Source organism: Solenopsis invicta, chromosome 3 (genome assembly GCF_016802725.1).
Source record: "Solenopsis invicta isolate M01_SB chromosome 3, UNIL_Sinv_3.0, whole genome shotgun sequence".
Classification (NCBI taxonomy): Eukaryota; Metazoa; Arthropoda; class Insecta; order Hymenoptera; family Formicidae; genus Solenopsis; species Solenopsis invicta.
In genome coordinates, this window is record NC_052666.1 from 25687086 (window position 1) to 25713572 (window position 26487).

The 26487-nt window shown below is 37.4% G+C and overlaps 1 protein-coding gene across 1 annotated transcript; it reads right to left on the reverse strand.

Annotated features, from left to right (window-relative positions):
- Positions 1-978: 978 nt before the first annotated feature.
- On the reverse strand, positions 979-26226 carry LOC105197228 (collagen alpha-1(IV) chain). The gene is made up of 27 exons (XM_011163520.3): positions 25972-26226; positions 25085-25127; positions 15770-15917; positions 15022-15282; positions 14221-14558; positions 13724-13858; positions 13539-13646; positions 13063-13284; positions 12782-12970; positions 12593-12709; positions 11951-12115; positions 11494-11796; positions 11030-11413; positions 10239-10445; positions 9964-10132; positions 9353-9480; positions 8657-9095; positions 7986-8335; positions 7473-7739; positions 7215-7386; positions 6717-6962; positions 6137-6502; positions 5589-5804; positions 4889-5260; positions 4077-4248; positions 3011-3125; positions 979-2163 (listed from the first exon to the last, which is right to left on the reverse strand). The coding sequence occupies exons 1-27, from the start codon at positions 25989-25991 to the stop codon at positions 1906-1908; spliced, it is 5910 nt and encodes a 1969-aa protein (XP_011161822.1). The 5' UTR covers positions 25992-26226; the 3' UTR covers positions 979-1905.
- Between the last annotated feature and the right edge of the window lie 261 nt (positions 26227-26487).

The following is a 26487-nucleotide window of genomic DNA, read 5'->3' on the forward strand; positions in this document are numbered from 1 at the left end:
TTTCTTGAAAAACAGATTATCGTAACGAGACGACGCGATGTTTGAGCGTACGCATGAAATCGCCGCGAAAAATCGCACGGATGACAGTTTACTTGCGTGCTGCACGAGTAAACGAATAGCCTTGCGTGTAACGATGATAAAACACATACTTGTTTCACGGCGAGATTAACAGCACCAAGATTCTTTCGTGAATTTAAAGTAAACTTTAGTGAAAATTTAATATAATCAGCTATTCGTTACATATTTATACGATAGAATTTAAAAATATTTTCATCGAGTTGAAATTCATTAAAAATTTAGATGCTCATACATGTATTTGTAAAATTAGAACATTTAAGCTTAACTATTTATTTTTAATATTTTACATTGTCCTAATTAAGTTTTAATTTTTATTAACAAAAATTTAACGCAAGTTTCTCAAAATTTGTTATCAAATTGCTTTTTCAAATATTCTTACGCATATTATACTTGTAAATTTTATTGACTTTTTATAGCGATTATCTATAATAAAAATATAGCTGCGTCTTCTCTCTGTAAGTAAAATTAATTTACTATAGCCGTAGTAATTAACAGGCTAAATTTATTGCTTTTATGACAAAATAAGTAATCCGCGCAAAACATCTCTTGGCTTTAATTAAAGTCATACAGTAATTATGCATTGTGAGAAAAACATTCGAGAAAATATTTCCTATTATAATACCAGCGGAATAGTTCAAATATACTTTTCTCTGTGCACTTTTTTGCAAAACTGTGCGAAAAGGACGTGCATAACAGCAACATGGATATGGATATCAATCCGCTTTTGTCGTTTGCGAAATATTCGCGTATGAAATTAATGGACCAATATGAACCGAAAGAGTATATTCGCTACTTTTTTCCATTACATTTTCTCTCAGGATTTATAAAATTTTTCATTGTTTCATACGCGAAAATCGCACACTATTTAGGATCAGATATAAACAAGTAAAAATGAGTCAGTGAAGTTTGAAAATAGAATTTTATTAGCTACGTAGCAAAATACCTATTTATTTAAATATTTGGCGTCACACGATTACCAGGCTAAGATCGTTTATATTAATATACAATATGTAAAATGTGCCATATTGGATATGGGCAGTGTCCGTGGTGGTACAATAAACTTAGACTTCAATACGAGATTCATACGAGATATAAATATATATTATTTTACATGCTAGAATAGAGTACGCTATAAAGGCACTTGCTTGAATAGTTATACATATATATATATATAAAAAGAAAACACATATGGCGAAAGAGAGGAAGCGCAAAGATAAAAGAGCGGATAACGAATGAGAAGGGCGGTTCTCGGAGAAAGAAACTATCCGGGACGCGGAATGCCCTGGCAGCGTGGGGAGCGAGGAGGCAGGAAATAATGAAGACAAGACGTGGCTACGGAACACGTTTGAGGCAGAGGGAATCACAGGAGAGTGGGATACGTCCGTTCTCTTTATTTCTCGACGTCGTCGACGCGGATCGGACGATGTCGTCTGAACTTCCGTTCGCGAGACGTTACCGCTCCTTTCTTCCTTGTTATCAGAGAACGGAACCCAGCGCAATTCCGACGAGTTCAATTTTTCGTGCTGCAGAAAGAGAGAGACGCGACGCAAAATGCATCCCGCGCGCGCGCGAATCGAAACGCATTTTCATTGTCTCGGATAAACATGGAGATCGTTTTCGCGTGGGATCTTTAAACATCGAGACTCTGAACTCGATGAAATTGAATCGGTTTCAATCGTTGCTCATTTATACTCGTAATGACAGTTTCGCTTCTGTTCTCGTGTAAAAAAAGAGGGGGGGGGGAGAGAAGTGTATTGCGTGTCACGTGTACGTATGTGTGTGTTGTGTGCGTGTATGTGTTCCGTGTGTAAACGGTGGCGCGCGCGTTTACGTATTCTTTATACACACTTGGCAGCGACTTATTCGGGATCTAAGATTGCCCGCCTTTAGGGTCTGTTTCTCAGGGCTCCTGAACTGCTGGCTCTCCTCTATGGTCACCATCCAGAAGCTGTACTGATTAGAATAGTAATGGCAGTGTCCTTTGGCGCCGTTGCATTCGATGAACGGTGTGGCGCGGAAGTCCTCCAGGCAGGAGCCGGGACTCGACAGGGACTGGCCGCCGCCCTGGGCACCTGCGCCGGTGTGCTGAAACGATGTCAAAAAAATTTATTCGACAAATGTCCAAGCGCTCAAATGCCAACGGTCCTAAAAGCTATACGTGCCGAGTCCGCTTTGACTTCGTTTAAACATTAGAAATTGTTAATAAGTACAATCGCTCCATTTATTGGTCTACTCAAATGTTATCGTCGCGAAAGAGAGGATGTCCGAATAAAATGGATCTCTTTTTCGGCGAGAGACAATCTTCGTCCCCTGACAGCTCATAGGGACGAAAGTTTGCCTTATTTCGAATATGATTGATGTGAGCTTTTTATGAACTGAATTTAAAGCCAATTCCGAACTTTGGCGCTAGTTTAAGAGAAAAACAACCAAGATAAGGTAAAAATGCAATTTTGTGCGAGGTATAGATTTTCTCGATAAATGGATATTTATACAATATTATTATTAGTGCTATGTAATAAGTCTATTAATATATTAAATATGCTTTTGAGATAAAATCGATCAATCGAGTGATGTCATATTAAAATAATTCTTGAAAAATAATTGTCAGAGATTTTGTTCTTGTACACGCAAATAGCTGCTTCAGTTTAACCCATTTCTATTTTTCTACTGCTGTCATAATTTTTATATTTGTCAAAATTAGTACAGTGCGATCGAATTTATAATATTTCATGTTAATACTTCATCATCTCTTCTATACTATTTTATATTTTTAAACTTTATATTTAAATGAAATTATTGATTTATAAAATGACTGCAGCACGAGCATTAAAAATTCTATTTGATTAATAAATTATATCACATATTTTATCAAAAGACAATATTAAATAGAAAATATGAAATGCTATAATGGACTCAGTAAAACGTTACTTACCATTACAAAACTATAACCGATCCAAAGACCGGTCCATCCCGCCGGACATTCTGGAATGCTTATCGATTGACTGTGTATCGCTATCACATTAGCCGGAACTTCGCACACCACGCACCTGTCACAGAAATAGCAAATTTATTTAATTTAATGAGTAAATCTATATGGGCATAAACAAATGTCAAGCTTACATATTTAATATTTGAAAAAAAATATATATTGATAGGATAATTTTATACGTACAGAATATATAGGAAACGATGCAAAAAAAAGAATATTTTCAAATGCTTCTACGTATTGCCATATTTATACGAATGAGATAAAAGCTTGTCTTAAATAATTATGTAATAGAAGCACGTGAAAATATTATTCCTTTTTTGCGTCATTTCCTTGATGCTATGCACATTAATTATCTATAGAGTATTTCAAATATTGCATCGCTATATTTAACAAGCGACATAACATCGCGATTAAGGCTTAAAGATATGAGAAAACTTATTATTGTTTTTCATTAGATCCCTATTTTTACCTGATAAATGTTTAAGACTTAATTGTCAAAAGACATTTGATCGAAGAAGATATAATCGAAGATCGAAAAAAACAAAAACTAAAAATATAATTGGCTATAGTTATGCAATAAACGTCCAACTCACAAAATTATAATTTTTGAATTATTGTAATCAATGCGTAATTTGTAAATTTTTATGTCTTGAACAAAAAAGATCCAAGTCTAATATGTGCCTAAAATTAATAAAAAAACAGTTTTTACCTATATCTATTAATCACATCAAATATGATTTGCCTTTTTCTCGAAATGGACTTTATTTGAGTTGGACGTTTCTTACACAACTCTGATCAATTATTAACAATGGAATTTAAGAATAAAAATTAAACGTTAATTAAATGTTCTTTTGCGAAATTTAGTTTACAATTTACTGGAAGAACATTCAGTTTGTTATATATCTGGTATAATCATCCTTTCCAAAGGAATGGATGCAGAAACTTTTTGTGCGCTCGCAATAAAAAATCTAGGCGACACACGATTTGCATAGTGAACATTGTAACGTACCTGGATATATATTCTTCTATCGCCGTCTCTTCGACGGGCATCATGGGAATTGGGCTATTGGTAGACAGCCAGTAAGAACGATCATTGCGACTAGCGTAATGGCAGACGTTGTTGACGTCGCAGAACAGGAAGGGTATTGTTGAGAATTTTCTTACACACGAGCCGGCATAACCTGTTTTATAATAATTTATAGGACGAGTTTTATTAGTTTGCATTAAAAAAATGGAATTTTATCGTCGCTTTGAGATCAACAAATCGTATTATCTCGTGATCTGGCACCGAGGGTGGGAGACAGAAAGAAAAAACAGGCGTGACCTGTTTTACTGAACGCAAATATGTATTAGCTTAATCGATGCTGGAATCGCTTATAATTGTGTGAAAATATGTAATGCTATGCATATAAATCCGCTGAATAATGAATTTAAGTGTCTATTAATACTTAAATACGAGCCGTAATAAATTTAATCCAGATAATCGCGTAAATCTAGTAAATTTCCGACAAACTGTGGGCAATTTCCATAGAAAATGCGGGTCAAAAAGTTATGATAGGTTTACAAACATAATCCGATAAAATAACAATAATAATACTCGAAACGGGAGAGATTTCTCTAAATATTATTTTTCCTGATTTTACATGGGTGTACGCTGAAGTGAATAATAGAATCCAAAATATAATTGCGCTATAATTGCGCTTCACATTTTATAATAATAATTTTGAATTTATTTTTAAACCGAATACAAAAATTATATCGAACATTATCATCTTTAAAAATTTTATTCTCAATATAAAATTCTAATAATGCGAAGCTTACCTAAGTCTTGAGAGTGCGCTCTCTCGTCACCGTCGGTGTAGAGCAAACTGTATCCCTCCCAAAGTTTAATGTGGCCTGGCTCGCAAACCGGCAAGCTTTGACTTTGGCTGTGCTTGACCAGAAGAATACCAGTGAGATAGTCAGGTGTCGTTTCGCATGGTGCACCGGGCTCACCGACAGGTCCTGGCGCACCGACAGGACCTTGTAGACCCGGTAGACCAGGCACTCCGACAGGTCCAGGCAATCCCGGTAGTCCAACAGGTCCTGGTGGACCGATGTAACCTTGTGCGCCCTTAATACCATCTAAGCCAGGGAAACCGGGCGGACCCGGAAGTCCTTTCTCTCCCGGTGGACCAGACGGTCCGGCCGGTCCTATGAAAAGTTGTTTTGTTAGTTTCAGATTCATTGATCGTATTAGAAATCAAATAATATAATCAAATTTAAATAATATTTCAATTACATATGATAAATATAAATAACGTAAATAAAAAATTTTATTCTATTTTATTTATATTTTATCTAGCATATTTTTGCGCAATACATTTTTTACATAGTACTCATTTATATCATGTTTTTTTAATTTAATTAATAATATATTTTTTTTAATTTACACGAAAATATTATAATTTTTACAAATCTATCAGGTTTTCATAAATATGTAAAATATTGTATATTTGTAAAAATTATATTGTAAGCATACCAGGATATCCGCGATCTCCTTTAGGTCCTATTGGCGGCTCGAGACAGTCTTCACCCTTTTCTCCTTTTTGACCTTCGTAACCGACAGAACCCATTAACCCTTCTGGACCAGGATATCCTCTATCACCCTTCTCACCGAGTGGTCCAGGTAGACCATTTACACCATCCCAACCTCTGTCACCTTTTTCTCCTGGAGGTCCGTCCAATCCGCTTGGTCCTAAGAATGAATAATTAAACAGTCATATCATCGTTTAAGAAAAAATTATAATATAATATGATTTTTTTATCGTTTTAATAATAAATAAGAAATGATAAAAACACAATGGAAAAGTGTAATAAATATTAAATCACTATATTTATATAATGACTTAAAATAATTATTCTGTCCATGAGATTTAAATTTATTGCATATCTAACAAGAATATTTTTACATATGTATATTATTTAAACAAATTAATTTCTTTTCCTTTATAGTTACTTAATGTAGTAATATTTAGATGTACAATATTCTTAATTATTATAATTAAAAATAATTATAATAATTATTACCTGGATGACCGGATTCTCCCTTTAATCCTGGTGCACCGTATTCTCCAGGTGGTCCTCGATCTCCCTTCGAACCTCTCTCACCAGGTAATCCTGGTACACCTTCGAGACCTGGAGTTCCGTCACGTCCTGGTGCTCCGGTCAGACCCGGTGGTCCTTGATCACCTTTTTCACCTTGTGGTCCAACTGGTCCATATGGACCAGCGTCTCCCTTTGGTCCAGGCAAACCGGGCAATCCTGGTTCACCTTTCTCACCGGCTCGTCCTGGAAATCCGTCTCTACCGTGCTTACCCATTAGACCTGGCAAACCCTTTTCGCCCTTTACCGTAACTCCAGGAGCTCCAGGAATACCAGGAGGTCCTAGTTCACCTACGTAAGACATATAATGTTTTATAAACATGCATTAAAAATATTAATCTATATTATTAATTAATATTATTAATACGATTACTATAATATATAACGTCGGTAAAAAAATTGCAATATTGATTTAATGTTTTTTTTGTAATCTATTACCCACATTTATATTAAAATTGATTATTATTTGACGCAACATCATATGCATTGTAAGTAAAGAACGTACCTTTAGGTCCAGGAGCACCATGAGGTCCAGGAGATCCTTCAAGTCCAGGTACACCTCGGTCACCTTTTTCGCCATCATAACCAGGTATACCAGCCAGACCTTGATCTCCTTTCTCTCCTCTTGAGCCAGAAAGTCCATGAATACCTGGTTCACCTTTCTCACCTTTAACCTGAACTGTAGGTCCTGGAGGTCCACGATCTCCCTTTTCTCCAATATAACCTGGAGGACCAGGAAATCCGGCTAGTCCTGAAATTTTATTTAACACACATGAAATGCTTTACATAAAGATTCCACTTTTATATATTTATAAAATTTTATTAATTATCTTGCATAACGCAATATTAAATAAAACAATTAAGATACTGATTTATTTTGTTTTATAAATCTAACACATTATTAATTGAGAAATAATAACATTTTAAACGAAAATTTTTTCAAACTATACTATTTTTATATTATCGTAATTAATAACAATTTATAGTAAGATAATATGATTACCTGAAGGACCGCGATCTCCTTTATTACCAGCTAGTCCAGGCCGTCCAGGAGGACCAATTTCACCATCAAGCCCAGGGAAGCCAGGTGATCCCACTGGTCCGACGTCGCCCACTTCTCCAGGAAGTCCATCTATACCAGGCGGACCAGGTTCGCCGGGTATACCCGGTGGACCCTAATAATAACAACAAAGGGAAATAAAATTTTAATTATAAAATGCACTATTTTTTAATACTTTTGTTTTAGATTGTGGTGACTTACGAAGTCGCCTTTTATTCCAGGGAATCCTCGTACACCAGTATCACCTTTTTGACCTTGGGGTCCTGGTATTCCACTTCGACCCGGTATACCCGATTCACCCTTTTCTCCAGGTAATCCGTCACGACCAAAACCTGGTGTTCCAGCTTCACCTTTCGTTCCATCAATACCGTCTCGTCCCGGATAACCTGGAGGACCTCGAATTCCGGGCATTCCTGGTTCACCTTTCTGTCCTTTTTCCGAAACTTCTCCCGGTTCTCCTTTCCTTCCCTGATTGTACATAATTACATATATTGAATGTCATTACACATATACACGTAACAAATATATCTGCAAATACAATATTATAAAATTACGAATACAATATATAAATACAATTAATAATCCAAATCACTAATAACATTAATATATGAATAAATATAATGTTACAAATATATTATACATTAAAAATTACAAATATATTATACATAATTAATAATATATAACTATAAAATTGATAATGTTGAAAATATTTACCGGTGGACCTGGTGGACCAGTATTACCCTTAACTCCTTCATAACCGATGAGCCCTGGCAAACCAGGCGTACCAGATGGTCCTTGATCTCCTTTCAATCCGGATACACCAGGACGACCGGGCTTTCCTTCCATACCCGGTAATCCGGGGAATCCTGGTGAACCTTTGTCACCCCGTTCACCCTTTAAACCTGATATACCATCAACTCCAGGTCTTCCTGGAGGACCAGGCGATCCTCGTCTGCCAGGATATCCTTTTGGTCCATCTATACCCGGTTCACCGCGATCACCTTTTGCTCCTGGGAATCCTGGGAGACCTGCTCTACCTGGTTCTCCTGGTAATCCTGGTTCACCTTTAAATTAAATAATTACAATTAACGATATATTAATTTGTTACATAATTATTACATTGCCAAAGGACCCCGCACGAATCTTATAGAAAAGGTCCATGGAAATGGAGACTTTGGTTCGGGACGTTAAGAACAACAACGTACTTCAATTGCATCTAATTTAATCGAGAGACATTTTCTATAAGAGTCGTGCGGGGATTTTGAACAAATCGTGAACTTAAATCTTTTTTTTTTTTTTTTTTTTTTTTTTTTTTTAATGTAACAACATTATTGCATAAATACTCTTTAGCTATTGCCGAAATATAACATTCTTTATTATCATACCTTTGATTCCATCCGCTCCTGGAATACCAGCAACACCTGGAGGACCAGGTGGACCAATCGGACCTGTATCTCCTTTCCCACCAGGTGCTCCTGGTAAACCATTTATTCCCGGTGCGCCGATGTCTCCCTTCTCACCAACAAACCCTGGTAATCCCTGATAACCGGGTAAACCTTCTTTTCCTGGTGGTCCAGGAAGACCTTTCTCTCCCCTTTCACCTGGAGGACCCTGGAGGCCAGGACTGCCTTTAACTGATATTCCTGGTTCTCCCTTTTCACCCTTTGGAGCCGGAGCACCCGAGAAACCTCTAGGTCCTTCTCGACCAGGTTCTCCTGGGAAACCCATAGGACCCATGTTGCCCTTATCACCACGCGGGCCAGGTAAACCTCTTGGACCTACAGGTCCAGGAGCACCGATTGGACCAGGTGCGCCAGGTGGACCCTGATTTTTAAATTTAAATTTAAATTGCAACATTATATGAGATTATATTCTTCTGCAGATAAATAACATAATTTACCACTGGTGTATTGTTTACTTTATTTTTTATTTTATTACTATTATTATTTGTATTAATTAAATTATTATTAATCAAACTTTTTAATTTATTTTATTTATAATCATCTTTATATATTAATCATATATAAAATAGTGAAAAAAAGAAATACTTTTCTACAAGTTCTTTTTCTATTGATACGTACCGAGAAACCTTGCAATCCTTTATCACCGGGTAATCCATCGAAACCAGGTGGTCCTGGTTCTCCTTTGTCGCCAGTTAAACCTCGATCACCTTTGAAGCCTTTCATAAGGTCAAGTGGCGGGCATTGACCTGGTTACAGATATAATTGCAAACATAATTCAATGTATAAACACATACATTTTTCAAACATTTTTAAAGTAGTATAAAAAATTTTCTAAAATATCTGAAATATTTAATTAATTTTTTTTTTATTTTATATTGTTGATTTTATTTGACAGTGACTACTCTTATTTTGTATAGTACATATCATATTGATTTAACCCATAATATGGGTTACAATAATTTTATATATGACTTTTATTTTAATTATTTATTTATATTTTTTCTTCTTATTTGATTTCTTTTTGTTTTAACATATTTCTGCTGCTAAAGAGGACTTAATAAAGTTACGTCCATTATAGAAAACTATTTGTTTTTCTTGGAAAAATTATTTATTATTTACTTAATATTGCTCATTTATAATCTTTGTTTATTTTACTTTTTATAAAAATATATCTCTATCAATTTAATACTCTTTTTCTAAAAGATATTCCAGAATTGATAAAGTCTTACCAGGTTCACCCTTAAGCCCGTAGAAACCAGGTTCTCCTTTCTGCCCTGAAAATCCTGGTCGCCCTGGTTCTCCTGGTTCACCTTTTATACTTAATCCTTTCTCTCCCTTGCGTCCAGGTGTACCCGGTCTTCCTGGTACACCATCCTGTCCAGGGAAACCACGATCTCCCTAAAAGCGACGAGTTTGTAATCTGACATATTAAAAAGATTCGCCAAAAAAATATTAAATACATATTAATTAAAAGTAAGGAAAATAATTAAAAAAGTAATCTTACTGGCGTTCCTTTAAGTCCTGGGAAACCTTCGAACCCAGGTCTACCCTTTTCTCCCGCAGGTCCTTCTGGTCCCGGCGGACCTTGTCGGCCAGGCTCTCCTCGTGCTCCTTTTTCACCTTTTTCCAGTTTGAGCATGTTCCTTGTTACTGTTGCCGGCGTGCCAGGTTCTCCTTGAGGTCCTGGAGCACCGGGTATACCATCTTTTCCCTTATTAAAAAATCGGTACATTTCTTTTATTTGATAAGTTACAATTGTGACAATACATATATGTTTGTATAACATCTCTCCGTATTAATTTTCAAATTTAATATTTTAAATGAAGAATATATCAAGTAGAAATATACAAAATTTTTCTTAAAATTATTCTATGTAATAATGAAATAAAAAAAATATTTTCTTCTTTTTACAAGATATTAAAGGTTCAGTTTAAACGATTTAATGGATATTAGATTTTAAAATAGAATTTTATAATTATTACATAATTACATATACATATTTTTTCACATATATTTTTATTTTTTAAACGTTTTTTGTATGTAACACAACGTATAAAATTATAAGAGTTTTACTCTGAATTTTTATAATTTGAATGAATTATGTATATAATTAATAAACTACATTTATTAAAATGAGCTACATTGTGATTGTAATATTTTTAGTTTTAATATGCACATCACTATAAGATAAAAATAAATCCATATATTGTATTTGAAATATTAATTTTACAAAATTAACTAAATAAATATTAATAAACTCCCTAATCCAAATTAATAAAAAAAAAATTAACATACCGCCAGTCCTGGAGGTCCGATTGCGCCTGGCAAGCCATCCAATCCAGATTCGCCGGGAAAACCGCGTTCTCCGGGTGGTCCTCGAGGACCAGTAAGTCCGGGTATACCATCCATACCACGATCTCCTTTAGCGCCTCGCAATCCCGGTAAACAATCTATACAACGACCGCCAATATCTCCTTTCTCTCCCATCTCTCCAGGAAGACCAGGTACGCCATCTCGTCCTGGTGCTCCAGCTTCTCCAGGCGCGCCGGGTGCACCTGGTGCTCCTGGAATACCATCTAGAGAGTCTCCCGGTCGACCTCGAACACCCGCGTAACCCCGTTCGCCCTTCTGTCCCTTCTCCCCATCCAGACCAGGCGTCCCATCCATTCCTTTCGGTCCCTACACCAAACACAATAATTCAATTACTTATTCACATAACGATAAATATTATAATTGCAAAACATAATTGTATACTTTACCATTATTGAAAATCCTTTGTCTCCTGGCAGTCCTCGTGGTCCCACCGCTCCTGGTGGTCCATCAAATCCACGTGGCCCTGGACCTCCAGGGAACCCGGTCAAACCAGGTTCACCCTTGCTACCTTTTTCTCCTGGCAAACCTTCTGGACCTGGAATTCCAGGCAATCCAGGACCTCCTTGTAAACCTATGGGTCCTCTTGGTCCTGGGTCTCCTGGAAAACCATCTGATCCTCGCGGTCCGGTAGGTCCTGGAAAACCACGTGGTCCTTGCGGACCTGGTGGTCCCGGTCTTCCTTTACCACCCTATGTGATGTTCAAATTTCAAGTTTAAAACGATATTTTTAATTTCTTCGCATATTTACGTAAATGTTATAGAATTAAAAACAATATATTATATTATAAGAATAGAGTTTATAATTTAATGATATATATTAATTTTATAAATAACAAAACTTACCCCTGGTGGACCAGGAGGTCCTCGCAAACCCGGAACACCCATTGGTCCATCTCGACCGGGTTCTCCTTTTTTGCCGGGTCGTCCAGAAAGTCCTTCTAATCCGTCAATACCTCGATCACCCTTTCGTCCGGGAGGTCCAGGAGGTCCAGAGAAACCATCTCTACCCTAGAAAAAAATAATTTATTAAATAAAATGATAAACAGGAAAGAAATAATAAATCATTTGTATAAAATTTAATGCCCTGATAATAATTTATTTTACTAAAATTATGAACAAATGGTGTATATTTTATACACACACACACACACACGCACGCACGCACGCGCACACACACACACACACACACACACACACACCCACACCTGTAAGTATATATATATATATATATATATATATATATAGTATATATATATATATATATAATAATATAATGATAATATATAATGTAATGCATATTTAATTTTTTGATAAAACTTTAATACTTTTAATACAGAATAAATATATGAATTGCATTACATAATAAAAATCATAATTTTAAAGATAGTGATAAACTTTGTATAAATTTGAAAAATTTTTTTTGACAACTAATAAGTACCTGATATAGTAACATACACACAATCTTTTTATAATGAATGTACTTACACGAATGCCCGGTGCTCCTGGTAGACCCTTTTCTCCTTTCATACCTATTCCTCCAGGTATACCATGGTCACCTATGAATCCTGGTTCTCCTTTTTGTCCTTCCGGTCCCATTTCACCCTAAATTTTACTACAGTTATATAAAACAGAATTTTGCATGTAATGATATAATACAGAATATTTTCTACATACTTTATCTCCTCTGTAACCCTGTTCTCCGGGCGGACCTGTCACTTCCGAAGTACCCTGGAACGGCATGATGGGCGCGGTTGAACCGGGAGGTCCTGCTTCACCCTTCTGACCTTTGTCTCCCTTTAATCCTTCAAATCCAAGACCCATATTTCCTTTTTCTCCTTTCTGACCCGGTATGCCAGGAGAACCCTGGATTTACATGTAATATATAAAAGTATAATGTGTAAAAATGTTTTGAAGAGAAAACTATACTTTAGTATATAGATTTGAGTAAAACTTACGTAGGGACCTCGTTCACCCTTTGGACCAGGTAAACCGCGCTCTCCTTGAAAACCGGGGGGACCGGGCGGCCCTCTTACACCGTCCATACCAGGTTCACCCTTCTGACCAACTGGGAAAGAGCCAGCATATGCTGGCTGACCCTTTTCTCCTTTAGGTCCCGACGGACCTCGTATACCACGAGGTCCTGGTTCTCCTGGTAAACCATCACGCCCACGTTCTCCCTAAAAATCATAAATTATGATAATGTAATAATAACTCACTATTTTTAATAAATTACAAGAAATTGTTATTTTTAATAAATTACAATAAATTGTTAAATAATAGTCCTTTGTATAAAGTATTTGTAATGTCCTTGCAATATTTAACTTGTATATTTTTATATTTAAAGCATAAATATTTGATAAAATAATAAATGTAATTTATGCTAATTAAGAAACATAATTTATGATTCTCACGATTTGTGAAAAATACTCACATCCGTTCCGTTGCAACCATCACGACCAGGCAAGCCTGGAGAACCCGGAGATCCTTGTACTCCAGGAATACCGTTTATTCCAGGGAAACCAGGCATACCCATTTTTCCCTTTAAGAATTAAAAAAAAATTTTTTTTTTAATTTATATATATTACGATATTATGATTTTCTATTAAAAATACGTACTCTGTCACCTTTTGCACCATGTGGACCTTGCGGACCAGGATCTCCCTTCTCACCTTTAGGTCCTAGAAGTCCTTCTGCTCCTGGAAATCCTCGTTGTCCCTTAGGTCCTTGTGGTCCAATTAATCCTGGTGGTCCCTTGAATAAGAATATCACGATAAATCAAGCTGTTACTATTAAAAGTAATTCATGTATGAAGTATGAACATATTAGTTAATGGCAAAAAATATTTTTTTTTATCTGTAATCATAAAAATGTTATATACAATATCTATCTCGTACATCTCCAATTTTATGAAAAAATTTTTCCCTTTTTTATTTTATAAAAAAATTTGTCAAGAGACAGATGAAAACAATGAAACAAATATGTAAAAAGATTGTGTATTAATTGAATAAGAAGTGTTATGAAATGCAAGTTTATCTATTTTCGCAAAGTTCAGATATATGAATTGTCTCGCTTTAACATCTTTAATATTCTATTATCAATTCTCGAAAACCAACCCGCGATCCTTTTTCGGCGAAACATTTGGGCACGCAGCAACCTGACCCGGTGCAGTTTCGCGGTGCTCCTGGCATCGGTACCACTAGGTAATTGCTCGGATAATTTTCGTCATCTCCGGGAGCACCGTGACCGCCATAACCGCGCCCACGACCGTCATCGCTTCCTCGGCCACCGCTGTAAACGGGTCCACCACTACCACGACCGCGACTGTAAACGCTTCCGCTTCCACGATCATAGGAATCCGCGCCACGACTTCCTCCGTAACTGCCGTACGAATCGCCAGAACCTCCTTGACCGTAATTATAAGAACTTCCTCCTCGTTCACTTTCACCGGCACCTAAAAGAAAATTGTGATTAAAATTACCTCAACGATGTTGAAAAAATAAATTAAATATAAATGCATATCTGTGAGATAACACGCATATATACTCCTCCCAAAACATTTTCATAAATTTGTACAATTGTGTTGTAAGGGAAGGTAAGGCAAGACGGTGTACTTAAGGTTTAATAATGAATAAAAGTTAGGTTTTCATAATCAACAAATCATTCTTAAACATTCTTTGAACATCAATCTTTCAATATATCTTGTTAAAGAAAATCTTTAGAGAACTATAAATTTTAATTAAAAAAAAAAATTAAAGAACGGTATTTCTCACCATTTTGCCTCACCTTCTGTCCCACTTGTTTTTTCTATGATATTAAAAACAACTTAAAATATCTTTTCTTATATTGATCTTAAAGTGTGAAGTAAAACGCGTTAATACGCGTGTCCCATAATTTGCGAAGTTAAGATTGATTACCGCTGTACGTATCGTAATCTCCGTGACCATCGGGATAACCGCCTGGTCGATTTTCGTCAGTTCCGGAACCTGATGCGCCGCCACTGTCAGGATACCTGTCGTAGCCCTGCGGTGCTCGATCATAGGGAGATCGGCCCGAGGAAAATTGACCGTGAGGATCGCTCCTGTTTCTGTAGAGGTTCCACTGCCGCGTCCTTTCATCAGGGCTATAACCTGTTCTACTATAATAACTGCTGTTCCGCCTTTCCGCATCCTCGTATCCTAGACATGCCAATCATCGAACATAATGCCATGATGTCGAAATTCCTGACGGTTGTTTCCGATATTTATCCCCATTACGAATACTACTAAATTTTAGGGAACGGAAGACTGATTCGTTGCACGCGACGAAAATTGATAGCTCGAAGATGAATCGTCTGCACGAAACGGGTATTAGAGCGTATACTTCGTTTCTTAATACCTTTCAAACATAGTTTTGGAAACGTATCTTCTTACATAAAATCTATTGATTTAATAGACACGTTTTTTTTTATGTAAAGCTTTTTAGCTGGTTGAAAAATGAAAAAGCTATTATGAATTTTATCAGACGCAGCAGCATCCCCATTGCAAAAGCTACAATCCATTTTTTATATTGCCGGATGACATAAGGATGTTGAATGGGAAAGAAGGACGTAATTATTGTACTTCCTCCTATTTCTCACATAAATCATAGCAGCGAAAAGCATGAGGCGGCATGTTGTCCAAGTACCTTCGTTGTCCGTGATAAACCCTCTGTCTAAATAATTCCATCCCGGACCGCCATAATCGTCATCGCTACTGTTTGTAGGCCTCCCGATATCACCTCGTTCCAGCGGCACGACCGGTGGTGGATTCGCCCATGATGTGTGATTTAATTGCTAAAACAAATATTCGTGGATGAAAACTCCGTAAATGGAATCGGAAAAGTACCGGAGCGCACGTCGGTGCGATCAATAAAACGCGATATCAGCCACGTTCGTGCTAAAAGTACAGGTGTGCATGGTAAAAAAGAGTTACAAATCATAGTTTGTCAAACTTATAGAGCAAAATGTGCTCGAGCAACAATACCACGATTAACGGTGGTACGATAGAAAAAAGCATCCGATTGTTTTTTGAAAAATCTATCTTTTAAAGCATCGCGTTGTAAAACACTACACGAAGCATGATTGCATAGCCACGACTGTTTGCAGCCAATAGCTTCTTGTTTAATGGCTAGGTTTTTTTTTACTTTTAGACTTATAACGCAGAATGCAAATATTGAAATTTAATTTCGAGAAGAAGATATATCAATGAGAAAATACGAGTTTTATTGTATTATAATAAATGATCTCATAATTTTCTATATTTTCTATATTTATGAACGACTTCTCTTGAAGAACAAGTAAAAAAATAAGGTTAAAATTCACCGATAAAATTATTGGAAATCGAATCCAATGGTTCATACATTATTCATATTGCAATTATTACAGAGTGTCTCGACCTTTGCATCCAGAATCGATTTCAAGTTGATTAAAGAATCTTACTACGCAAAAAACATGCATTTTAATTTATAACAATCCAAGATATATATTTATGTATTTCTTGATTTATTAATATGTAAATTTAAGTTAAGTGCCTTCAACGTCGCTCGTAAAATGAATAACAGAAGACACATCTTTTCCTTAATTCGCGAAAAATTTAGCAACAAAGTTGCTTCCAGAAGCTCATGCGAGTGATGGTTTACTCATATAAATTAAACTCCGCATACGCTTATTAAATGGTATTCGTAGATTTATAGGCGTGCGTTCTGTGACGCGAGCGGCGTGGCCGTAAATTTTTAACGAGCTTGCATTTCGTGTGGCCAAGATTTACGCTTTATCCACTGAGTGCATTGTTCTTACAGTCTCATGGCGAGCGGTACGATGGTACAAAAAGAGCTGCTTTATCGACCGTTTGTACGAGTCTGAAGAGAAGATAAAACCGCCGTGGCGTTAGTGGTTACTTCTAATGTCTACCGTTTCTTTCTTCTTTTGTTTCTTTCGCTTAGCGCTCATTTCTGGCGGGATTAATTATGTTATCAGATTGGAACATTCAAAAGTCTCGTTTTATAACCAGAAAAACGTTAACGCTTAGCTTAGACAATTTTGACAAAAGCGAATAATAGAAGAAAATGATGAAATTATCTAATTGAAACCTCAATTAATTTAATTAAATCAACTAATTAATATTTCTATACTACGCTGGATACAAAATGTTATCTCTAAATTTGCTTAATTTTAAAGATTGCGTTTGCATAGAACTAAAACAGTTAATAAATTATTTATTCATATTGTTTTTAATTATATATATATATAATTTGTTATTATTATTATACTATAATATTATAATTAATTATATTATTATTTTAGCACATGTAATTTAATTAATATTGAAAAAGTGAAAAAATTTTTTAATTTGCGATACAATTTACAAAATATTAACAAAAGTAGTAAGATTTAATTAATGAATTATTAAAAGTCTAATATATTTATTAGCTTCTTGTCATATATTCTTTTAGTTTCGAATCACACCACATTTAAATATTACTCAGCGTTTAACATTAAAAAATTGAGTCAAAACAGTATTGTAACAGAGATTATTTTGTTAAAAATTTAAACATATATTACATGACAAACCTTTGTATTTAACGCAAGAAAAGAATCAAAACCCGAGTTTTCTTCCGCAGAAAACGTCGTTTCCCAGCGACACAGCGAGCGCATATAGATTTCGCGGTGAATGCGTCATCGTTTTCCCAGAAAGTCATTGTCTTGCCCTCGTTTTCACGTTTTTGTCCTTTTTTTTTCATATTTCCGAGGATGGCACGCGCTGACAGGAAGCGCGGGGAGATAGTCGGTTATCATTCCGAGATGACGTACCGCTCGCAGAGTGGCTGCGTCTGTGCCGCACATGCACCACGTACGGCAATAGAGAAGAAAACGATGATAGTGCCCTTTTAAAATTTCATTCATTGACGTGCAATCGTGAGACTCGAAAGAACGATCGGCGTATCGCGTAGACGCAAGAAATCACTGAGGCTCAAATCGAATGATGGATCGCATGTGCGAGTTGAAATTTTCTATAAAATTGGAGCAACCGAAAACTTCGTGCGATAGGGATTGCAATTAACAAACGTTCATTTGCATTTTATCCTCAAACTCGAGATTTACTTGAGATCTTAGATGTCACGTATAAAATAGATCATGCGATCACAAATATATTAGAAAAGTAGAACTTTAAAGTAGAACATTATTTAAACATTATCTTTTGTTCTTGGGACAACTGCTATTTATTATCCTCGAATTTCTTGTTCTAGCAGAATCGAAAATCAAATGGAACACGTATGAAAAAGAGGATCAAAACGATTAAAATGAATCGATTCCATCTCGTAGAAGAAATCGTGTTTAATACTCTCTCATTGCAAAGCGTTGCAAATTAAGATTATTCCTCTCATCTTGTATCGTAGATTAATCTGTTCATTGAACATTAATTCTCGATCTAAAATAGACGTCGGATTTAAGTGGACTTGATCGATGAAGTTCAGTGATACAGAGGTTTACCTCGTACATTGCGCAAACAGTTCGCGTCAAAGCGGCATGAAATCGTGAATTCCCTCTCCCCCACCCCTCTCTCTCTATCAATACAATCAAATTCGACTTATTGCGCGCTCATACGTCATTACGCTCGCACAGATCGTGCAAAGGGGAAGCAGAAATCAAAGCCGTACGCGGAAATTACTCGTGTCGGTCGGTAAACCTAACTGACAGGAAAGCAATGAGAGGGTGGAGGTTTCGTCTCAATGATAAACCCATCGTCCAACAATGAATCGGTCGCTCTATAGATAGAGCACGCTGCGTATCTGCAAACCGTGAAATTATCCTGCCCAACGTTACACGATTCATGAGTTATGCAGATGATAACTGCCGGATCGGGCTGATGCCGGATGATACTCGGATTAGAAGGCCGTTTAGCACTTTCAATCTCGGATATGAAGCGCGCGCGCGACAAGCTGCTCTCTTATGTTGTAATGACGTGTCCGCATGAAAAGCGCCGTAGCAAATGACGAGTGAAGTGCTCTGCAATTGCGAAGTGTCGGCAGGAAAGATGAAGTATGACGGTCACGGTTACTTTGACAAGATTTTGTATAACTTGTTATATTTAGTTAATTATTTTTAATTTTGAATTCAATTTATTACTCTAAGTTACGAATAAATTATAAAAATATTGCGAAAGTAATAACAATATAAAGGCATGCGCACATTAAAAATTAATAAATATTTACTTTATATTTAAAAATTTAATTCAAAGATCGAGGTACGTGTTAAGAATCAAATAGCTATGAAAAAAGTAGACTACTGTTAAAACTAGATTTCTGTTAAATAAGAATCGGCTCCGAAATGCAATGAAACCACGCGATTGTCAGAGAGACATTTCGTAAATCAAGAGGAGAGATAATTTCTTCTCAAAGGAGTCCTTTCTTTCGCGTTCGGTAAATTTAAAGAACGCCACAGCTATATTTTTCGCATTAACCGAAGGGTCCCACTAATTGCCACGAAAAAGCGCGGTCCAAATCGAAAATTATGCACATTAACTTCGCAACGCGTGACGCAACACCGTGACCAGGTCGGGTTAACGTCCCCCGGAGCCAAATCAAGGCTCCGATACTGATCGGTCGATTTGCAGCCATTACACCGACGGCTGACGACGGATAGGCAGCAGCCGAGAGACCATTGACTGAAGAAGCAAACGACCCTACGAAACCGACTGATTGAAATTCGCTCGTGCGAGGAACGATTCACGACGACGCTCGCCAGCAATTTCGTTTAACGAAACGCTTAACCTAATTCTCTTATTTTAGATACGAGATATCTTTTCGTGACGGTTCAAGAATTGTCCCTTTTATCGCCTATCTCGGCCGCCTGCGTGAATCCGCGATTACGCAACGCGGAGTATATTGTGACCAGCCGCGATGGCTGCGTGTCCCTCCTTCTGTCCCCTCCTCCCCCTCCCTTTTCCTCCCCTCGCCGACGACCTTCTTCTTCATCTTCTCTTCTTCTTGTCTCGGTGGTCTTCTTATTCTCCTTTTTCTGTACCTCGCGTCTCGGCCCGCCCGCGCGACTCTTTTTCATCTTTCGCCGTCACATTCGAGTCCGGCGTGCTTAACGACCGCGGCTGACGCTGACGTTAACTCTACGTGGGACGGAGTATACGCTAATTCGTTACTCGAGATTTTTTCTGATCCCGAGGCGGCACCACGCGTATTCATGAGCATAAATGCGCGGCAGCGTCGGATGACGGGATTCCGATGCGTCCGCCGATTTTAATCTGCCTCGCTGAAACAAGCGAGGGAATTTATCGGGGACGCATAGAGGGACGCGAAGAAATTTGCAATTCAATTAATTAACAACAAGTCAAAGTTGCCGATACTGGACTTGTTGACTTTGTGAAGAGAATGTTGATTGTGATATTATGTAATAACTAGAGCAACCAAAATTATGCTATAAAAATCTCGTTTGCGCCTAAAATATGATCGAAAAAGTTGAAAAAATGTTCTAAAACAGAAATATATGCTCTTAGGAGATTACATTTTATTGCACAAGTTCTTAAATATTACCGAAGTTATTTATAAAATTGGAGTAATAATTAATCTTATGGCATTAAAAAGAATCAAAATATTACATAAAACAAGCATACATCTTTAATATATATTAAGCAAGAAGTAATTATTGTAATAAAAATATGTTAGAAGCTTATTAATATAAAAACAAATAACAATTCGAAAATGACACGAGCACTAGAGCGGGGATGATAGCGCTTAATTACATGAATTTAAACATTAGTTATATTTTAATTTTTTTATTTTAAATAAAAAATACGTCTAAGTCACGATACATGTTTCAACTTTGCTTGGTTTTCTTCAGTCGTAAATATAAAATTTTAATTATAAAAATATACTTGATTGGAGATAGACTAGTTTAAGTGATAAAAAGTAATATCAAAATCAAGTTTTTTTTTAAGAATAGATTATTTTAATAAGATGTTAATAATCGCAGACGTATTGATGATATATATATATTAGGAAAATTAATCATAAATCTAAATCAGGAAATAATGTGAAATGTAAAAATGGATCCAATATGTAAATATTTGATCTTATCTAACAAATGCAATACAAAAATATTTACTTATAGGTGAAATATGCACTTATGTGTGAAACATGTAAAGATATGCTGTAATATAACAGAGCTCAAAATGCATTATTTCTTATAAAACAAATTTACATCTAATTAATTTCTTTATTAGTCAAATAAGAAAAAAATTTGTCTTTAGTATATTTTGGTTGACCTAGTAATAATAATTAACTATATTCGAAAAGAACAATGTTACTATAACGCCTAAAAATTTAGCTAGAGTCAGATTAGAAAATAATTTTACGTTGGCTTTTACTATCAAAATATAATTAAGACTTATACTCATAAAAGAAATATTTAATTTTAAGAAAATGTTTAATATTAAAATGTTTTTATCACATTTTAATATCTTAAAATTAAACCTGTTTATAAGTGCAAGCATGATATTATTACTATAAAAAGTTTTAATGTTCTAGCAATATTTCTAGCAAATAGCTCAAATATAATTTTTTGTAAATAGTTTAACATAATTATTTTCAGATTTATTTAAAAAAATCATTCTTTTTGTGTAATAATTATAAAAATCGCGAATTTTCTGTTGATCTTTGTTATATGTTTAATAAACATATCCTTTTCAATCTTTTCCGCAAATCGTGCATTAATACCAATTAAGAAAATTATAATTTTAAATAAAAAGAAATAAAGCGACATTAAATATAGTTTGTAACTTTTAACGTTAACAGTAATAGCAGTTAAATTAACCGTGAATCAAATCTTACATTTCTTGTTTTCGTTATTTCATTTGTCAAAACAGCACGATCGAGTGATATCAGGAGAAGTTTTGTCGAGAATACATGCTGTTCTTCAAATTCCAAATCTCAAATATCCACCATACTCCGATGTCACAAACAATCATTAATTCCTGCGTGGCACAACCTACACCTACGCGACAAAATCGCCGATCAACGAGATTCGTATTTCGTGCAAACTTCGCCTCTGTGTCTTTTATCATGCGAAAACTTTTCGAGCGAAAGCGAAATCGCGCGAGGAATGGGAACGGGGAGAAAACAGGTGCGGACGGGAGCACAACATGCTGTGTTCTCTATCCCGTTGCGCCCCCGCGGGCCTCCGACGAGTCTGCGAGTCTCGAGGAAATCAAGTCCCGAGCGCGCTCAATTGCCGACTATTTCCAGTAGGACTATTTCCAGTAGTGACTAAGCTGCCTCGCGTGCACGATGCGTGTACACGTGCGCGTACGAGGCGGTGGTAATAAAATTACAGCGAGCACAGTTACGGCGCCGTAGGCGGACTGGTCAGTAAGAGACGACTGCCCTATTTCGGATCTATAACACCTTCCCGTTCCTGCCGCCCAAGGAGAAATGTTAAGTAACTGCGAGGGGCTCGTAAAAGGACGGGGAGGATTGGACCGGAAGTGCGAGCGATCTTATATTGATCGTCTGCATGAAAAGAACGATTTTGCTAAAGCATCTAAAAATTTAACTGGATACACATTTGTAAAATAATTTTTAACTATCAAAATAATAATGTAGAACGCTCAAGCTGGTTACTGAAATGTCAAAATTTTATACAGCTTCTTCGTATCACTATTGAACGTTCCTCATAATTATTTTGATAATTGAAAAACATTATTTTCAGTGATCTAGCTGAATTTTCAATACCTAGCTAAATTTTTTTAATACTTCAGCAAAATGTACACTTTCCATGTATTTTTGGAATGATCTGCATTCATCATCTAGGTTTACAACAAATCTATCTCGAAAGATGTTATGTGTTAGAATGTCTGTTAGATATCGCTTTTAGGTATCCTGTGAATGTTTGAACAGTTTCTTGTATGTTTAATGGATTGCTGTTGAAATAAGCAATAATTCGTTTATTTTTCGCGTTTATAATTCACGATTTTCATGTGTCTTAGTGTAAACCGTCTATTAGCCAATAGCTTATTATAAATTAATATAAACGTGTCACGTAGACAGTATGCAGAGGCAGCCTACTTGACTACATCACTTTGTGAATAGAACCCCGATGCTTCCTATTATTATGTTATTCAGCTGCGGTCGGACATTTCAAGGAATTGGACCGAAGAAAGGTTGCGAAAGGGCGGCGCGAATAGATATGGGCAGTAGATATGATACAGAAAAAGAATCTGGTAGCCGTGGGTTACTGAACAGCTACCAATAGCGAAACCTAAGCGACCTATATAAATCGCGAAACTTAGTAGATTGGATAGATTGATTCTATCAACGAATTCTTAATAATTCATTGTACGATTTAAAAAAATTGAAGCTTACCGAGTCTCAGAACGTTTCAGCGTATCTGAAAACATTAATCGATTCTAAATGAATAAATATTGCACGCGCTGCTCGAAGCTTGCATCTCATTCGGTAAGCTTGAAAGCCATTTATGTTTATTTTAATTTTAATAAGTCCTAATAATGTTTTCGATTGGATGAATAACATTCTTGCGGTACATCGATGATAAAAATAATCGATACGAATTTATTTTAAAATATGAATTGTATCTGTCACATAATCGAAAAAGTTAAATAATAGATTGCATAATCAAGCGATAAACAAATCTGGTCAATATTGATTGTTGATAGTCGTCGCAAGACGATTTCGTTATTATCTCCGTAAGCGCGATGCAAGGACCGATTAGCGCAGCCCGAGTGAGCGAAATCCTGGTCACTTTTATTGCGTTCTCTATAATCACCGCTATATTTGTCACACGCCTTGGTAATTTTCCATAAAACGACTCTTATCGCCGAGTAGTAGTATGTAATGCGCTTAAAATACAGACCTCACCACTTACATGAGAACTCCCCTCCCCTTCACTTCTCTCTTTTATGACATTTCACATATGAACGAAATATAATGCGTAAAGAATCGTTTTCGTATCCAAACCCGTAAAAGATCCCGAAGTTAAACGACACTCCGACAAGATTTCAATCATGATGCAATGCAACAAAAATGCGAAAACTAAAAGATAAAAATTCGATCGTCATCGCTCGTCCTTCATTACTTCACGTATCGTCCGATCAACTTTAATGAACGTATCGCAGGACGTGGGAAATTTTTTTATAAATATCTTCCTATCGTGGAAAAGCGAGAATACGCGTGGGTGGGCACGTGCGGCGACTGTGATAAAATATCTCTTTGTAGGTTCAGCGTTCTCAGACCACACGCGCTTTCAACGACTACAGCGAACTACATACGATTCGATCGACTGAAATGCGATCCCTTTTGATGCCTCGGAATTAGCTTTTCTCAGCAGACAACAAATCGCGACGCGAGCGCGCCGTAACTTGAGCGCACGTGCTACGGATGCACTAGCTATGCGTCGGAAGTACGCGTGCATCGAGCAAACGCGTGCGATCGCGCTGATGAATGGACCAGCCAAATAACCTGCGAGCAGGTCGAACCGGTCGCGCGAGCACGATGTACGGCAAGATCGCATGTACACGAGTATCGACGTAAAAACAACATGCCCAAAACTGCGTTCGCGATATTCTTGCCTTGATTGTTCCGATAGCACGATGATTATTCCCCGCGATCGGTCGAGAGACGCCTATTGAACACGGAATCCATGTCGACGTCTGCTTTCATTGATTCGATCATGAAAACCGGTCACTTTCGATAATATAATTAAAATCGCGTCTGATTGCAAAGAATCGGGCAAACACATGTACTTGGAAAATAGCAGCTTGGATTATTATAGTTGAGAGAATTATGACAAAAACATTACGTTATATATTTTTCCTCCTTTCGAAGAAAATAAACAAGTATGAAAAGAGAAAAAATTCTGACGCAACATGCTGTTACGGCATTCGATAATTCCACGGTCACTCGCGAATTAATAAAAGTGAATTAATTTTTACATACCCCAGTAACAATCCCGGCCAGGCAAACTGCGGATGCGACGAATCTGAAAGCAGAATTGCGCCGGGATATTATTCCGATAAATTCTGTAGATGCGCATTGGCTTGCGCGAAGGAAGCGGAAGAATATAAAAATCACAAAAAATAGATAGAAAAAAATATCTTTTTATTTAAAAAATATATTTCATATTAAATTTACATTCGACAGTCTTTCAGAAATAATCGAACAAAAATTGTGCACGTCGCGCTCGAGTAAAACTGATGTCAAACTCGCGCAAAATTAAGAGAAGTCAAAGTGCGACGCGAACGCGATTTCGCGTAGAGGACCGCTGTATCTCGTGAGGATTCAATGCCATTGAGGCAGGAAGAGGAATAAATATTCGTCACCGAGGTAAAGAAACTCGACATATTGAAAGAAAAAGAAAAAAAAACTCGCGCGAGCGAGACGAAGAAACGCGGATGGCACGTACGGCGCACGATTCGCGGCTGCGTCGGAGCTACACCGGGAGGACGATCTCCTGCGCGCACGCGAGTTCGCCACTCGCGGTCGTCCTTGGGGGGATCCTCTCACCTTTCCGCGGTAGTCTACGCGCCACGGGGGTGAAACTATCCCCTCCGTGGGAGACAGAGCGAGATCGACGGCGGCGACGGCGGCGGCGGCGGCGGCGGTGGCGATTAGCCCGTGCGCCGATGAGCCAAAAGCAAAAACGAATCGCGAAGGAAACACTCGACAGCAGACGAAGGAAGAGACGAAGAAGAGGAAGAAGAGATAATGAGAAGGCGAAGAGGAAGCGACGGCCGCCGTGGAAATCGGGTCGCGAGGCAAGGAGAACCGAGGACGTCGGTAACGCGACGGAATATCGAAGAAAATGAGATGAATAGGAAACTTACCGCAATCCCAACCGGGTCATGTCGACCTCCCTATTCCTCGATGGGCCTAGGGAGCCGAGAAGCACAGGCTAAAGTACCGAGCACCGCACAGACAGGCAGTCACAAAATATCGCGCAGAACCGGGCACCGAGCAGACCGATGATGTGTGCGGACCGTCCCATCCAGGGAGGTCTCTGAATGGACTCCGGGTGGAGGGAAGGAAGGAAGGTGGAGGCGGCGGTCGCGCCGAGCCACGCCAGCTAGAATTCCTCCGCCGAAAGGACCGGGCCGCGAGAAGAGAGTGCCTTCTCTCGGCCTTCCGCGACGGGCGACGTCGCGCGCTCACACTCGCTTCGGCCCGCTCGTTTTCCCCGACGTCAACGGGGGATCGCCCCCTCCTCTCCCTGTCTTCTTCTCTCGCTCCTGCGAGAAGAAGGCGATCGTGGTCTCCTGCCTGGCTGGCTCCGGTTGAACTCCGGGGTCCGCGAGTCGGAAAGAAGAAGAAGAAGAAGAAGACGAAGAAGAAGAAGAAGAAGA